This window comes from Lampetra fluviatilis, chromosome 13 (assembly GCF_964198595.1).
Source record: "Lampetra fluviatilis chromosome 13, kcLamFluv1.1, whole genome shotgun sequence".
NCBI classification, from domain to species: domain Eukaryota; kingdom Metazoa; phylum Chordata; class Hyperoartia; order Petromyzontiformes; family Petromyzontidae; genus Lampetra; species Lampetra fluviatilis.
Window position 1 is genome coordinate 10,979,553 of NC_136287.1, and position 18,864 is coordinate 10,998,416.

At 41.7% G+C, this 18,864-nt stretch overlaps 1 protein-coding gene across 1 annotated transcript in view; it reads left to right on the top strand.

Moving 5' to 3' along the window:
• Nucleotides 1-18,864, top strand: part of IQGAP1 (IQ motif containing GTPase activating protein 1) — a 72,916-nt gene that overhangs the window by 3,220 nt on the left and 50,832 nt on the right. The window contains exon 2 of the mRNA XM_078862294.1: nt 12,305-12,404. Coding sequence (XP_078718420.1) covers nt 12,305-12,404 — 100 coding nt within the window. The remainder of the gene's footprint in view (nt 1-12,304; nt 12,405-18,864) is intronic.

Here is an 18,864-nt window from a genome sequence, read left to right on the forward strand (position 1 = left end):
TTAGGCACAGTTGGATGAAAGTTATTAAATAAAGAGGTGGTCGGGAGTAAATTTAGAATTATTTTAAAAACAACTTCCTAGTCTGTCCAGATAGGTCAATATTTAATAAATGCACATTACCTGCGACAACATGGATCAGAAACCTGGACATTGACTAATAATATAGAACAGAAGTCGAGAATTGCGCTAAAAAGATAAAACACGTGGATAAGAGAATAGATTAGAGTTCTAAAGTATATTGACTATTAAGTAACAGAAGTGGGCTTGGGCAGGTGTGACAGTTCTTGAAACTAGTGATAGTGGCAGCCAAGGGAGAGGGTACACGCCCAAAGGACATTCACTGCAGAGATGAAGCGATTCAATCAGCTCGTATGAAGGAGCGAGATGGATTATTTCATCGTGAGAGATGGCAATGGCTTGGGGTGGTATTCATACAGCAGTGGATAGGTCCTAGCTAATGATGACAGGTCACCTTCAGAACGTTTCATGGAATTTGTGTTTTTCAAATTATAATGTTTAAACCCAAGCATTTCATTGGCATGTGCTTGCATGTGTGTGATAAACCCATAAAAGCATAAACCATAAGGGCTAAAGTGTAGGAGACATGCTCGTCCCAATGGGGGAGGTGCCCTTTATGAGAAAAGTAATGACCAAACACAGTCCGGTTATTTTTGTTTAGAAATACAAATTGCAGTCTCTGGATAAAAGGAGCCATTACCACCCGTGATCACAAACCTCATTTGACCACTTTGCTATTGACCCAAGCGCAACCAGTGACATTCGCTAAAGTTGTGAGTTTTTTATGGTGTTAAGTAAAACATGTGGTCGTAGGACAAAAATGGGGAACGTCCGGCCCGCGGGCCATATATGGCCCGCGAAATCATTTGGTCCGGCCCTGCCAAGGCAACCGCAGGCGGGACTCGAAATTCAATAAATCTAGGAGCAAACCAGGAAAAGCAGTTGCGAGTAGCAACATCATCAATATCAGCTAACATCACACGCCTCACCAAAGAGAAGCAGTTCCAGCCATCAATATAACAGACAAATTTTTAAGTTGATATTTTTTTATGGCCCGCGAATGATGTTACACATATCCAAATGGCCCTTGGCAGAACATTTTTCCCCACCCCTGCCGTAGGAGCTTAACGAGAAAATGCTGCACTGAGGCGGTGAGTAGTGGCCTCTGTAGTGGGGTGTGGCTGGGGGGGGGGCTCTGTTGGGTAAACGTTCGTCGAGGACAGTGAGGGTGGTGGGATGGGTGGTAGGGGTGGGATGGGTGGTAGGGCTGGGAGGGACGGGGTAGGAGGGTATTGGCTGATCGCTCTGGACAAGGAAAACCGGTTATCGTTTACGTATTACGAACAGGGGGGAGGGAGTCTTACCTACGGATTAGGGCTGTGGTTTGAGTAACCTGCACTCTCATTCACGGCAACTGTTTGAACACACCCTATAAATTATCCTTCTACAAGAATCTACACATTCACTTGACCAGAGGCGCATTTTTGTTGCTTTATAGCGTTCCCAATGTATGTTAATTTAAAACAACGATGTACACTTTGTTGGTTAAACATGGTTATCCCCAAATTTGTGGTTCAGCTACACTGTGCTGTGTTTATTGCCCTGGAAATGGAAACAAAATTGCATACAATATGCAAGGAGTTTAAAATAAAAAGGTAACCATGGTACGAAACGGGATTGCCATGCTTTTACCCTGGGACATGATGATTTCTGCACGTATTAAGTTTCTTGTTTTTGCGAGTGAATATGGTTGCAAGTGCCGAAGTCTGGATAAAAAACATTATGATCACTGCAGCTGTTTGGCAGAACAAGTAATGTTTCTACAATTGTTTCAATAGACGTTTGGAAGGATGCACCACGCAGATTCTCGAGTGGTGAAAAGCTGAATTTGAAATACACTGGTCCTGTGAATGCTAACATTGTCTTACTTTCCATTTTCCTCGTTTGCAAACTCCCATTCAATCATTTTCAAATGTGGTATTAAGCACCGAATGGGTGTGCTTTCCAGATGTTTGCACTTGTGTGCCTGCGCTCATCACTCTGTTCAAAATACATCTCTTTGGACCTGACGATTTTCCCTTCCTAGTCTGGGACCTGACCGTAAACCAGATGTCAGCATCTCCCGTAGATGCCGCATTCTTAGCAAATTGGTTTAAACTGCTAGGAATTTCTTCACACTGTTACGTAGTTGTGGCATACTGTGGAAAATAAATCCACTGCATGTTCACTGTAACAGCATTGTGGGCATAATTTTCTGCTTCTCAAGAATGTCACCAATTTATGAGATGTCCAATTAAAACAAGAGTTTTGAGTACAGTTTTGGGGAATGATACATTTGACTTGAATGAGTCAGGTCGGTTCTTTTTGCACGTTTCATTGCTTGGTAAATATGCTGCACTGCTTTATAACTGCAAGTGAGAATAGCAAAGTGGATTCATTTAATTTATTTGAATGCACCTCAATCCTAAGTGTTTATCATTGGCTTTGATAAAAATTGAAAGATGCATGGAACCGGTATGTTTCTGATGTTCATATTTGAGACACAACATTCAGCTTGCGGAATGTAATTATTGGATTTCACAAAACACATTTTGGATTGACATGACAATTACATCAGTATTGTGACATATTACTTCGATGCACTATAGGTGAAAGTGTTGTCATTTTGACATCACTTGATAAACAGACTACACGTGTGTGTGAGAGAGAGGGGGGCTTATGCGAATGTGTGAATGAGAGTGTATGATGTGAGTGAATGATTGTGAGAGATTGAGGGGTTGTGGTGTTTCAAAGTGTGAGTGTGTGTACGACTTCACAGTGCTGTCTGCAGCCTCTTTGCCGCTAGCCTTGGTAGTGCACACGTGGTCCAGTCCCTCGGAGGTATACAGGTAGTCCCCGACTTACGACGGAGATGCGTTACGACGACCCCATCGTAAGTCGAAAATGGCCTAGCCTACATCCCGGCAGCGTCCCAACGTACAGTATCGTACCTCATACGCTGCTGCGTTTGCCTGCTGCGTGAAATGTAAAATATTTTACAATTTTGTCATATCGCCATCGTAAGATCGAAATATCGTAAGTCGGACCATTGTAAGTCGGGGACTACCTGTATATCCAAATTTTCACCTGCTAGACTGGAAGCTGGTGGCCAGGCTATGGCATTATAGTAAGTGGGTTTGTGAACCCATTTGTTTAGCGGACCTTTGAGCGTTACTCGCTCGCATGCAAGGTGGGTATCCTCAGGCTATACACTTTTCCTCACAACAAAGCGAATTTATTTTTAAAAAGGAAGTAGCCAAGCATCATAATGTAGCAGGATCCTCCTGGGAAAGTCTACATTCTGCTGAGGCTTTCCTGGATAAAATCTAATTTTATTCAAATATTTGTTTAAGTTTGTCAATAAAATTGATTAGAAATGAAATAATAATAATAAAATGATCATTGTTTAATTAAATGAATACATTGGAAATTTAATTTAAAAAATGGCTCAATAAATTAAAAGGTACTTCGATGAAAATGTAATAAGTAAAATGTGAAATGCATAAAAATTACAATTTATGGGTTAAACAGTGCAAATAATTCAATTGTAATTTCTATTCATCTGGAATCATAAAAAAGAACCAACATTTGGCACTCGAACATCTAAAAGTCTCAAATCTGGTTTATTAAATATGAAATCCATCGCGCTAAAATAGATGTGCAGAGAAAGGCACTTATACTCACCTACATCTGAAGTCATATACTTGCATAACATAAGATATGCAAGTACGTACAGTGTATATGACGTCTGAAAAGTGATCTTGTAAATTAAGGCAATGTGCCGATTACTGCTCATAAACAGTTTAGCAATTATAAGCTCAGTGAAGTCATATGGCAACTGAGAATTCAAATGAATTCGTAACAAATAGATTTCTGTTCAACCTCGTTCAGTTGAAATACTGCACAGTAAAATATTCCAAATGCAATGCTGTGCAGGGTAAAGTATCGTAGAAATGTTATCCTGCATGACCGTACATGTCTGCCCGAGCTTCTATAAACACATTACACACCTGTGATATAGCGTATACCATACATCAGCATAGTTATAAGCCCTATGTATACGTTTTCTTTGTTTATCTATCTTCTATATAAATACAGACCTTAATGTGTCTCAACCTCTAGGATACTTCCCGACAAGGGAGAAAGCTGAAAATCCGAGATTTTTCATTTTAAGGCCCCCAAATCTCGATTTGAAGTGCCTCATAAAATGTTGTCATTCAGAAACCGTAAAAAATATCGTTTGACAGAGCGTTAAACAACAAGTAAAATTAAATCGAGAACCATTGTTCTCTATTTAATTGTTTGAGTTATTTCCGATTCAAGCGGTTTTGAACGGAAAAAAATCCATAATTTATGATGTTCAAATCTGAATAATTTTGAAACGGTAAAATATAGGAGCTTCCCCTCGTAGAATATTAAGTTCATTAAATGTTGATCTTTTTATAAAAAAAAAATAACAATCTTTAATTTGAGCGGATTCCGATGGATACGTCTTTAAATATAAGAAGTTGAATCAAGTCGTCAACAATTTTAGTTTTTTTGTGGAAGACACATTTTTGGAGTAGTTGTTCACGTCTTATCGTAGATACAAATTGTAAAAAAATCATATCAGGTTCATTATATTTATTGCAAACTTTTGCCTGGTGAAGACAGGCTTCATGAACTAGTGCACAAATAAACGTAGTTTTGTCCTCGCTCATAATTTATCTCAATTAAAATGCATATGTTTCTTGGTTCTTTCGGTAAAGTCACGTGACTTTACCGAAAGAACCAAGAAGATGAATCCCTGCAGTCACGAAAGCTTTATATCGAAATAAAATGCATATGCTTCTTGAACTTGAGGCTGAGGTGGGTTGCAATAGCCTATTAACAATGCCGTTTAGTCCAGTGGACAGTACTGCACAGGTTTAGTGTAAATCCGTAATCTGATCTTTCTCTCACGTAGGTGTATAATCTTCATGAATATACCTCATGGAAAAAATGTGAGCCACCAAGCATTGCTGCAAAAGAGCCATGCCATGCGATTTCATTAGACTTATTTTTAGTAATTTTACAGCAAATGGAAAGCTGTTTTTGCATGCAGGTTACAATGGGTAAACATCCATGTTCATTTTTTTTATTGCACGTTTTGTCTTTTATTGCTTGAAACTAAAGTGAAAGAAAACAAGTTAAACGTGTATGTAAAAAAAAGTGTTTCTCTGCTTTGCGTGTTTTTGATGCTGCAGTTTTGCCTTGGAAGACACCGCAATGGGGATTTGTTTTGCTGTCTTTGCTAGGGTCAACTGACATGTTTCGGGAACCCAAACGTGATGTCCAAATTGCAAGTTTCGTGATTTGGTTTCTGATAAATGCCTCAGAAGCTGCGATAATATTAAAGCATTTACTTAGAACTTGGTGAGTGGTGTGCGCTGGAGCTAAAATTATAGTCCCATGATCGCGAACAGAAAATAAAATATATTTTGCGATTTGCTTCAGCGGTGCATTGTGGTGTATTCTGAATCTTCGTGTGGAAAATTTACTATTTTAAAGTGCTCTGACTTGACTTCCAAGCCGTGAAGCAACATATTCTTAAGCCCTGTAAATGGTCACGTGGGGGAATTGACGTTTGTGAGGATGAGGCATTAACAAAAAAATAAACAGTTCAGTGATTCCCATAAACTAGGCCTTGTATCCCAATTGAGGCTGCTTCTTATTTCAGATGCAAGTTATTTTAAGTACCTTCTGTGCACCAATTTTGTTTCATCATCACAGTCAACAGCCATGATCTTTCCACTGCTGTATGAAGGCATTCCCACATTGCCGCCATCGCTCACGGTCTCTCGATGATGCCATGGTCCGTATCGCATTTGAGAGAATCTTGATCGCTACATATCCGTGATGGTTTTCCTCTCGGGGTATTTTCCCTTCCTCGCTTGCCATTTTGCCACCTGTCACGGTCACCAGCAATCAGTCGTTCTCGTGATCCGTGTCTGTCCAATACATCTTAATTTTCCTGACGGGTCAATATGATGTCTTTCAAATGTGCTTGTTTTCTCATCCATGCGTTCTTCATTCTGTCTCTTCGTGTAATTTCAAGTGTGCATCTCTCCTGCTTCTGTGTACTGTTCGGTTTTTATTCTATTTTCTCCGTCAGTGTCCCATGTTTGCGATGTATGTCATAGTAGGTCATTAGGAGTTATTGTAATAGCTGTTGTATTTACTGCAAAAAATTGCATTTTATACAGAGTGCTGGAGTTTAGTGTTATAAGTTATAGCTGCAAAGGTAGAATAGGTATTCTCTACAATAATTTAATACCATTTTACACGTAATATTGTACTCGTCTCCACAACAGAAATGTGTGGCTCAAAATAACCACTGGCCCATTACTCGTTTGATAGTATTCGCCTGATAGGGAACCTAAGAGAGAGAAACGAGGCATCTGAGTACAAACTCGTTTAACCAGTGTACTGTACATTGCCTGTGCTGGTTATTTACCAGTCGTGTTCCAATAAAACTTTAACGTTCCAGGGTTTCTTGCTATATTGAATGTTGAAAAGTGCCTCAAATGATCGATAATTTTGACATTAAAATAATGTTCCACGATTACCTTATTGAAAACAAACTGACATTTTCACGACAATAATTATTGCATGGGTCAAGCGAATTTCCACTGAATGTAATGATTACACGTTACTATTCACTGAATAATTAGCTTATTTGACATCAAACATAAGTCGTACATCGGTAACAATAGCACGTCATTTACAACCCAAGACACATGTCCTTTTATACGTTTAACGTCATACCGTGCCTAAGGCAGTGGCTAATAGTCCACGAATGGTTAATTGTAGCTGTCCAAGCAATCTTAACTCTGACCTGCGTGTGTCTGTATTGGCACAGTTAGCTAAGCATTTAGAATAAGCGTGTGTATCGAGTATTTATTTGGCTGCAATACATTTCCACATGATACGCCAATTCGTTGAGCTACCATTTGCGGCCAGGTCGCTTCTGAAAACGAGTGGGCCTTCCCTGGTGAAATAAAAAAAATAGTTGAGCATCGTGTGATTGGTGTAGAGCCCTGTATAATCGTGTCGTGTGCCTGGCGGGTTCCCGCAACGTGGGTCGGAATGAGGTCGTTCTGACCCCTGATGGTGTCCTCTTGGTCTGTGCTCTTCTGGCTCTGTCGACTGCCTGGCACCGGTTCACTTTCTGGGCTACGTGAGCTTCTCACTCCTCCCTTTTCATGTTATTGCCTACTATAATCACCCAGAAATGTCTGTCCGTCCCGCGCGTGACGTCACTCCACATGAGGCCCATCCCCTCCCCCCGCGTGACGTCACTCCACGTGAGGCCCACCCACCTAATTAATATTCATGAGTGGGTGGATTGTTACACTAACGCAGTGGAAGGTCGATCTGAATTAAATAATTTATTACGCAAAGTCGCTTCAAATATGACGTTTCTTTACAGTGACGGTAAAAAATAAATATGCAACCCAGTGCTACATCCGTGCGTGACGTCATTGCAACCCCTCCCCCTTCATTAATATTCATGCACACAAGAAGGTCGCGCACTCCACATGCCGCTCCCCTCATTAATAATCATGAGCAGGTGACGTCACTCCACATGCCGCACCCCTCCACAATAACCATGAGGGGTGACGTCACTCCACATGCCACACCCCTCCCCAATAACCATTAGCGGGTGACGTCACTCCACATGGGGCAACCCCCCCCCTCTCATTAATAATCATGAGCTGAACAATTTTTCTATTGAATATTTCAGATTTACTGCAATATACACCCGTCCTTGGATGGGCAAAAAAGCTAGTTGTAGTCGGTTAAGTGAGTTTTACAAACTTAATACCGTGCCAAAATCATCTCCTTAATGACGAGTCTACTTCTTCAACGTTCTTCCCCCTCATCCCCCATTGTTGACCTCCCCACCCCATCACCTCTGATTAGCACGGTTGGTTACGTACGGTGCGAAATAAGTTCAACATACATACGCGTACAAATGAAATGGTGATTGTTAGCACGGAAACTTGCATCTAAAACTAAAATGTGATTTGCACTTGTAGAAAAACATAACCTTTGACATTCGTGTGTTTTGTGAGAATGGAATCCCAGCCCAGGCAAGCTTTTGTCGTTAGTTGCACACACACACACGCATGCACTCGCGTGTGCACATGCACGGACACTTGTCAAGGATGTGGGAGGTTAGATTAGTTTGTCCTTGAGATCACCCTAATCCTAAACCTGTTATATTGCAGGGCATAGTCTCAAGCACCAAGACTGGTGATGGCGAATGACATAGATAATACTGTGCTGCATTGTAAACTCCACCCATGCAGGCAACACACAGTTGGATGGACGTCACTGTATGTGCATATCAAGTTAGTTATTTTTCACGTGAAATGTGTTCCTCCTGTATGAGTGGCTCAAAGAAAACTTTAACCCATGAGATGTTACGGCCTCTGTTTTCCATTTACACGCTAATCTTCTCCACTTTACAGTAGTTGCCTGTGTTCTCGTGCCATGGATTCGCTTGTCAGGTTACGTTAATATTTTAATTTTAATGTGTAGCTAATTTTCATCACCAACACATTGCAGGCCCTTACAAGGAAGTGCTCAGAATTCTTGGCACAAAATTGTGGTTTTGAATTAACTTCTTATAAAATATTTTTTTTTCCACACCTGTGCTGCGTCACACTTTCAAACATTCAACGTCACTCAGCATAATATCCCTGCACGATTGGGTATTGTGGCCAAGCGCATTGATCAAAGACCATTCCTCAGATGTAAGAATCATGTGAAGTACATATTTTACAAGGGAACCTGGAATTGTTTTTATTAGTTTACAATTCATCTCGATTTTTTTTGTTAATCTCTTGTCGCACTTCTTTTGGGTACAAGATATAGTGGTTGTCATTGAGTTGACTTTTAGGTTATCATCTTGCCAGGCTGCACCTTGAATTATAGTCAACTCTGAAATGCTCAGGGTGTCTCTCTCTACCCTTTTGGGTCAGAAGCTAATGCCTGCCGCTGTGTTGGCTATCCCTAAAACTAGCAACAAGTGGTGTTCAAGGAAGTTGTGGCACATTTTTGCTTTAGGGTTGGTGGATTGCCCAGGTCATCAAGTGGTAACACCACCTGTCAGGACTACAAAGAGTGGCCACGTTTTCTCCAACATAAAACAATACTTTGGAATTGGTCAAACATCTCAAGCCTGGAGGCTACTAAAAAAATATATTGAGCCTTGACAACGTTTTCCTGGATGAATAAATGGCAGCGTTTTTGTCGATGTATGCATGGCCATTAGTTTGACCAGTTCTATTCCACACCGTAGGGATGCATTGTGCATGTATTATTTGTGGTGGGAGTTGCCTGTTAATCATTTAATTTATTCATTTCATGTGTACGGCCTTTACAGCATCTACGTCAAACTCCGTTGTAATGAAGTACAGTTCAGCCTATGGCGTGAGGGTAATGTGTTTTATTGGGGTCTGAGCCGTGAGTGTATTTTAAGCATTGGTGTTCAAACTTTGGTCCCCTTCATAAGGTTGGTGTGGCCCTTGCGAGCTGGTTAACACAATGAGTCGTTGTCTCCCGACTGCGTGAGCTTTGTGTTTCTTTTAAGTTACCTTTTAGTTGACATATATAGCCCTTTCGACTTGAAAAATGTCACGGGTTTCGCATCCTGCAGGTAACAATTATTTTCTGAATTACCGAATGAGTAATGTATTGTGTGTGTGTATAGTGTGTTTTTTGTTGAACAAATGTTCTTAGATTGTGCTCGTAATAACGAACAAACTAACTTTTACTATTCATTGCCGATCAGAATTTGGCATGCGAGAAAATAATTGCAGCCTTCAGGAACATTTTTTGTAGATTATTCATTATTTTCATGTTCCCACGAGAAGCTATTGCCCTCTCGAATGTGACAAAACTAATCGTCGGCGATGTGGCATATGGTGTGGTATCCGTTTGTGTGAGAGAGAAAAGTAAAAAACTCTACCATCTTTAAAAACAAACTTGTCTTCTGTTGAAATGTATGTCACAATGTACTCTGTACAGTATTTAAAAATGTTTTTGCTAAATTTCACCTCAATGTTGGAATTCATGTTGTTGGTAATAGCCTTCTGAATGTGGTTTGGTTGCTTGACTCGGCAATGAGATAGAGACCGAATTTTAATTCCGGGTTGGGCATCAACGAGAACACATCTTTGTGAGGCCGTTTAATTGTAGACCAAATATTGTGGTGGCGACGTCAACAGCAGTGGTCTTTCTGTGTTCGGACATGCCCCTGCCATGGTTGATAAGTAGAATGTTTAACACGTAGGCTTTTGCGAACAATATCATCCATAATTCAGGGTTTTTTTGGGGTTAGATTGCATAAATAAATATATTTATATATTTGTATATGTATTTACGCGATCTAATCCCAAAAAAACAGTTATGGATGATAGAAGACTGTTGAATTTTCTACACCGGATTTTAGGTGCCACGTTTATAGCGGCTTTACAAGTACCATTTGATTAGGTGTTCACTTTGACTTGTACTTCCGTTTGAAATGGAGAAGGGCAGAAAAAAAAGTGAGAAAATAATCCCATCATCATCACCACCACCACACTTTTTTCAACGGTTGGGACACATGAGAAGCAGTGAAAAAAAGTTAGAAAATAATCCCATCATCACCACCAACACCACCACAACACTTTTTTCGACGGTTGGGATACATGAGAAGCAGTGAAAAAAAGTTAGAAAATAATCCCATCATCACCACCACCACACTTTTTTCAACGGTTGGGGCACACATGGCTGTGTGTACTGTATCCGACTACCCTGTTTGGTGCGGCTAAGGGTGTGGTCCAATGCCGCCTCCCACCAAACCATCCATGCGCTGTGGTTTTCAGCTCTCCCTCCGCATGCTTCTGCATTGCCTGCCTCTGGGCGCGGTCACGACTCCTACCCGGGTCCGTGAGCTCACAAGTTGTTGTTTCCAAAGCCACCTTCCGTGGAATGCCTCGGCAGTTTACCTACACAAATCTCAGTGTTTTTTACTTTTAACCCCCCTTCTTCTCTCGTCAGCCTTCGCATTCTCACTGTTTACGGTCATCCTAAACTGTTACACTTTGGTGTATGTCCACTTCTGTTGTTTTGGAAACTTTCTCTTGAAAACGCACTCTCATTTGACCCACTTTTTGATTGACATAATTAGAGTGTGTAAAAAAAACAATCATTTCATTTGCAATGAGCGTGGGCCCGCGGAAGGTTTGAAGCGCAAAATGTGTAAACACGACGTTCACACTTGTGTCTTTCTGTTTCGCGTGTGCCCACCGTGTTGTTTTGTACCTTGGAAACTTATATAATTTAGTAGCGCTTCCCTCAACAGGCTTTAGACGATGTTTTTTTTTGCTTCGACTCCGTACAGTGCAAAAGCGCTTTCTTTCCATGAATGAGAAGCGCCTTTTGGTAAAAAGGGAAAGGGCCTCGACTGGGTGAGGTGAAGCCAAAACAGTTGCAAGGCACATTTGGCGCTCTGCCAGATGTTCATGGCATTGTTAAACTTTAACAATAATTCAATAACAAAGCGACAATATACGACAAAAAAGGGTGCCCAGCTACAGTCTATCTTGTTTTCCCAGCACTGTCTTTAAGTACCTTTTTTGTGCGCCAAAATGTACACAAGGAAACACTTAGGATGTGGGTCCTAACAAACTGCGCTCCGTGGAATCATATCGCTAATGTCGCCTGTGGTAGCCATTGTGTCTCTTGAGTGTTGGCCTGGTAGACACCCTCAATTACGGTCTCCATGTACGTCCACTGCTGTCACAAAGGTTTGCCGACAGTTTCAGTAAAGCCGGAATAATGACTGGGTTCCCACACTAAGTAAGGTCTCGTCCGCACGAGTTTTCCTTTCATGTTACTTTGCACGAGATAAGTCACCGCAGCTCTACAATTTGTGCACATGCTACGTGTTTTATGTGTCACCCGAACACGTGTGCATAATTGATCATTTACAGTTTTTTAAAAGGACAATAAAAACTCGTCAGTTTGGAGATGTGGGATTTGTCTAGTCCACGAGACATTGGGTGCATGGCGAGAGGGTAAATGCCCGACTTCGGTCAAACATCCCAGTGCAGGACTCTCTTGCAAAAGAGCCTTGAGACTCAAGTGGAGGCTTCCCCCCCCCCCCCCCGTGTAAACAAATGACTTAATATACTTATTGTTATTGCTGTTTGTTTTTTGTTTCTGCACCGTGCAGCCGTGCTGGACAATGAGCGGATGTCAGCAGAGGAGATGGATGAAAGGAGGAAGCAGAACATTGCCTATGAATACCTCTGCCACCTTGAGGAGGCAAAACAGTAAGCCCTCCACGCGGCACCCTCGTACACTCAGATTAAACTGTGTAAGTTTTTTCCCACTAGTTGATGGAAAACCGAACCTTGTAATCTTACCCTGTTCGTAGCTAAAGTACGTTTGCTACGATGGCCTATATACGTACCTGCTTCTCACTACACTACAAATGAAGATGAGATTTGCGGACAAAGGTAGGTTGAATTATTTGGTACAAAAGTTATATGTCTAATTACTGTATAGTGAGATGTGTGTTTTTAAATGCTGTGTTATTTTAAAATCTGCCCCGCCAACGAGAGCATGAATTGGACATTCAATCTTTCTACGGTACGTTAGAATATGGTATGCACATTGTTGTTAACAGCTAGGATGTGGCAGTTGCCGCCTAGCTTTTATTGTGCACACCTCATTGCATAGTAAACAGGTGGTTGATAATGCTGCGCTAGCAAAGATAAGGATTATTGTACATCTCGCACTTCAACAACTTATTTTGTTCAGCGAGGCAGATTTCCACTACCTGCTCAGAATTTTTTTTGGAAGCTGTGAAGCAGAATCTTCATCAACCGTCTCCTGCTCTCTGGCGTAGCAAGGATTTGTGGATGCGTTTGGTATTTGAGGATGGATTCCCACACGAGCTGCGGTGAAAAAAAACATTGAGGGAACTCCACTTTGTGTGTACGGTTCTCGTGATCCTTGCAAAAGCGAAAACATTTCCACGCACTCTGCATCTACCTAAAGCAAATGGCAGTGAAGTGAAGTGTCTGTCAATTTTTTGTGTTGACTGACGTCAGGAACAAATGTCTTGCATGAACCCACTTTGCATGGGGTTGCACTGACTCAATGGCGGTGAGTGGCAGCGGTCCAGATTGAAAGACCGCACGCCCCCGTTTAGGCGTGGCTCTGGTTAGGCACACATGCAGACCTTGGGTTGCACAGCTAACATGGGTGTGTCGGCCAACAATCATGCGACAACATTTCAAGAGTGTTTGAGTCAGCAGTTCGGTTTATTCCAAGTAGTATTACTCTGTGATATGCATCACATTTACATATCGGTTGACCTGCGCGTTATTCAATAAAACATTCCGGTAATTAAAAAAATCCCGAAACAAGTTTTATTTTGGGACCTCCTTTGCCAGTACCAAAATATGAGAATAGTTTTGTTGCCAGATAGAAGGGTAAAGAACCAATTATCATATTTTTACTGGCAAATGAGGTTCCCATAGTGTAGATGCTTGCCCCGAGCTCTCATACTCTGATGGTGCATTGTCTTTGAGTTGTGCGCCTTTTGGCGTCATCTGGTCCAACCCATATGAGACTAGGCTCTAAGGAAAGCTGTCTCGGGTGTGGATCAATCAACTTTAAGGACAGTGCACATTATCAGAGTCATGTTCTTTTGTTTGTATTATGACTGCAGGTATTGCGGTCTATGCAAACATGACTCCTTGTAAAAAGGTGTCAGTTTTGTTGCCAGATAGAAGGGTAAAGAACCAATTATCATATGAGAATAGAGTTTCCCCTTTTTTCTGGCAACAAAACAGGTGTAAAGATGTTAAAACACCAAACTGAAACCTTTCATTACTTGTTTGCATTCTGACCACAAGCATTGTGGTTAATGCAGACATGATTCCTTGTTAAAGGTTTAAGTTTGGCGTTTTAACATCTTTACACCTGTTTGTTTGCCATAAAAAAGGGGAAAACCTATTCTCAAGTTTGATTTTACGAAAGCTTTTGCTTGTAACTGTTGACACAGTAAAGTCAAGTGCCAGTTTAAAAATAATATCCTTTTTTGTGACAGGGAGTCTGGGAAGATCAGAACACAACACATTTGCACAAATATATACCACACACATCTTGCATATGGGACTGGCACACATAAAAGGACAACCAGTTTGGATTAAACCTGCAAAAATAGATCACAGATTTGTCCTCATTCTGTAATCGCATTGGCTGGCTTATCACAATATAAATACTCCTCATTTACTGGTTCCCAAGATACAAAGGTCTTAAACAAATCTTATGGAATTGAGTTTGAGCACCGAAGGTGAATTTACTCTTGCTTTAGTATTTTTCCCCCATCCAAGCATAATGGCTAAGAACATGTTTAAACAAGATAACCTTTCAGTGTAGAAGGTTAGCGTAGCATAATTCTCGCCGAGTGCCAAGCAGCACCCATGCACGTCATGATTCGCAGAGCTTTAGCGGGGCTTTAGTAAACGGGCGGCAGCGTAGGTGCTGTCTGCTGTGTTTGGTTTGGCATGCATGAAAGCATTTTGGTATTTCCTGCCAGGCCTAGTCTCCCGGGGAGGGGAGTGGGGGCGGTCTGCATGAAGGATGCCCAAGCAGCTTGTTGGTCTCTCACATGTGCGGCTTGATGCAATCCGTGCGTAACCCTGCCAACTCAAACAGCGGCTTCTTGGTCTAGCCCCCTCGGATGCATCTTGTTGAACGACCATTACACTCGTCCTCCATGGCTACCGGTCGTCGTTCGTGACCTCTCATTCGATGATTCGTTGTGCTTTTGCCGTTTGTCAATGTGCTGCCTTCACCACTCTGGTCAGTGCGGTTTGGGCAAAGAGGGGGCCTCAATAGGAGACCAGTTCAGATATCATTTGCTCCCCATGCATTTGTGTTATCTTGCCAAAGTTTTTGGAGTAATGTTTTCCCAGCATTCTGTCCAATTTTATATATTTGTTAATAAATTAATGTTGCTGTGGAATATTACCAATTCACTGATGGTTGTCCAATTCCTGTGTGCACTGCATTTGCATCGCAGTACAACTAAGGTTCGAGAGCAATAGCATCAGTTCTGATAATAATTCAGATATTGGGGAAAGCTTCACAGAGTTTAAAAACTCTTTTTCACATGATTATTGCATTTGGATGTATGGACGATTTTTATTTTGTGTTTTTGAGTGAGAGAAAGCCAGGTTGTCTGAAGAATACTCTAAAATATTAGTGGATAACACCCAAATCCACACAGATAGGTGAACCACTTTATGTCATGCCACCTACTGGTCATCTCACGGCCCTGTAGTTAAGGCAAATCAGCCGAATGCACGTTAATTATGAGGCTAATTCACCATCCTCAATACTTTTGCCGTTGATAAATGTTATCATGACACTCCTCGCTCGCGCATAAAAAAAAAATGACGATGTAATGACATTGATGAAGATAAATCGTGGATCAGAAAGCCTGCGGCAGTCCATAAAGAGAGGCGGGAGTGCGTCATTTAAGATTCTGTAACGTTTGCCGCAGCCCTATAGCGCTTGTCTGGTCTCGCCAGTAGTCTGCAGTTATCATTTACATACCTGTCAACCCCGTATCAGTGCCTACCTTATTCCAGACCAATTCAAACTTTTGGTCACCCCGTGCCCCATATGAATCTCAAAGTTCATCCTACAAAGTCCCATCACAAGGGAGAAACACAAACAAATAGACATATTTTTTTGCCCGTATTGAAACGACTGTACGCCCTATGGACCTAAAAACTCGATTTCCCTGTACAAGAATTTGGGTAACTGTGTAAGGGTTGACAGGTATGTTATGGCATCTTACCATCACGATCATTACTTGTACAGTCCACCACTTGCTCCAGCAATGCGCTGGACTACAGGTGTGCATCGCCCACACCCTAAAATATATGTTGTAGAAAGTTCATGTAAATGTCAACCTTTTGCTGTCTTCTCGATAAGTATTGTACATTAGTCAATTTGTTCTTCAATTAGTAACTTCTTTTCAAAACATATTTTTAAAGACAGCACGTGAAAGCCCAGTGAAGTACACTATCTGTTATTCGACATGTGGATGTAAACATGCTCGTACTGCTGTGGGTAGCAGTGTTAAAGTAGGTGCACTCCACCACTCAGTGTTTATGTGAACCATAGTTTATAAAGTACTGCATTAAACTCGACACACTGCCTTCGTGTTTATTAAACAGATGGCGGTATTTTTAACAGTTCTGCAGTGTCGTATTTGATCACTGTCATGTGTAGCAGCTGTGCCTTTCTGTGTCTGCATATATTGCAAAGTGCGTGTGTATGACGTTCTGTTTGTGGTGGTGTGCGCATGAGTCAGTTGCTACATGCGGCAGTATTGTTGGGCAATTAGCAACGCTGTTTTCCAGCCGATCCGATGAATTTCGCAATTAAAATTGACCAATCTCCGGAAGATTTTCCATGTCTATTGATATGTTGAAAACATGCAGTGGGGACCTAAAACCGATAATGAAGTGATTTTATTTTGGGAACAGGCAACAACATGACTGCAGTTTTTCAATTGCTGCAGATGTAATTTCAGTCACTTTGAGTGGAGTGGTGTTGTCGATAACAGCCTGCTACGCTATGAACCAGGCAACCTGAGTTTGATTTCTGGCCACGGATAACATCGGTGGGACACGCTTCTTCACTGACCAGCGAGGTGAAGTATGGTCAAACAATCCCCATGACCGACTCGGCCCCTGACGTGCGGCCTCTGACGTGCGGCCCCCGACAATACGCAAATGTGAAAACACCCTCCACCATCGTGCTGACAAACACCAATGGTTTCAAATGTGTGGTGGCCCTCACGCTGATGATGCCTAATCGGCAAAAGTGGCCGCCCTCTGAAAATGAGTGAAGAACACTGCAGTAGTGGATTAACAATGAGCTGTAAATTATTGAGAATAAGTTTTCCCCTTTTATCTGGCAGCAAAACAGATGTTAAGTAGTTAAAGCACCAAACTGAAACTTTTTGCAAGGAATCATGTCTGCATTAACCACAATACTTGTGGTCAAAATGCAAACAAAAAAACATGCGCTGATAATAAAGGCATTGTCTTCGAAACTGATTGGTCCACACCAGAGACAGCTTTCTTTTGAGTCTCGTCTCAAACGGTGTTAGACCAGAGGACGCCAAATTATTATAACAGACGTGATTTAGTTTTCAGTTGTTAGATGACTGCTGGGAAGACCCTCATCCGGTTCGCACGGTTAGCTACGTACGGTGCAAAAGAAGTCCGACATACAGTACATCCATACATAACGTGCTGAAACGTGAAAATACATACGAATTGCGCATAATCGGCTCCGGCGCAAGTGGCATGGGGTCCCCCTGAAGGGTCTGCGTGTTTGACTGCAGCCTCTGGTCACAAGCCCTTCTTGACGTCTTTCTCGGACGCAGTCACAAACCCCCCCCTAAGTCACAGTCCACGCTCAATGGGTCCACTGTACCACAAGGGTGGGTGGCAGCACAGCCAGAAGGGTGAGGGGGGGGGTCCCCATTTTTGTCAAGATGCTTTCTTTCCATCGCCATCCCTGCTATATTTTCCAGACTCCTTGCAGCTTGTGCATGTTGCTGACCTTTAGGATGGAAACTTGGACATTGTTGTTACCAAGTTATGCATTTAGTAATACAAAAAAATGCAGCGAGGCAGGGTACATTGATGCATTATGCCAATATAACATTACAGGAAGCTAACGCTCTCGAATGTTGCCGAGGTTCATGCTGTAATTGCTCATGGTGATGGACACTGAAACACACTTTAATTATTTACAAACCTATTCATAACGGTGATTAAGTTTTTTAAAATAATTTTTTTTTGGATTTTAATTTTACATTTGTAAAATATACCCATGTGACTGCTATCCGTTGCTTTTCAGTGTTGCTGTTCCGGTCTGTTGTTTTTGCCAGAACATCCTGTTTCACAGGCAGCCCATTAGCTCCAGAACTGTTGTCAAAGTACTGCATTTATCACCGTTTAGTAGGTTGTCGTGCCACTGCAGCACTGCTGCAGCCTTCATTGTACCCTATAGGCTACATAAGGTCTTGCTGCTCAACAGCTGTTCTGATGCACGTCAGATAGGCCACCAGCATGTGTGAGGCTGAATGTTCATTATTAGCACTGTGTGCTTTTGGCATTATCTCTATAACACATCAGAGTCATCTTGTTGCCTGTTCTCAAAATTCTTCTCACTGAAACCAGATTGTAGTTGGTATGTTCTGCTATGTGATCAAAAAAGAACTGACATTCACTTGCAATGTGCTGATTCACTTGTTCTTTGGACTTTGTACATGTACAACCCTTTGTCAATCCACTGCTGGACCAGAGCTTCTCCACACTATGTGAGTCATCGAGGTTATCTGACCATACTTCACTGCGCTAGTCAATGTTGGTTGGTGAAGGCAGGGAGCATAGACATGGGTGCAATGAAGTGTGCACAACATTTTGCTCGTCTGCTGTCCACCGCACATCTTTATACTAGTGGCCGCCCATACAAGCACGATCCAGGCTCAATTCTGCTTGGGTTATAGAATATACCAGGACAAAACATTTAATTGAAAATAGAGCTTTATGTTTTTGACTCTCAAGCAGATTTAGAATCTTTATTTAGACTGCCAAGCCTACTCCAGTTTGAGTACAGTTTTGTGGTTTCACAGGCGATATCACAGAAAAATATGTTTTGGACAGTACCAAAATAAACCTCTTCTTG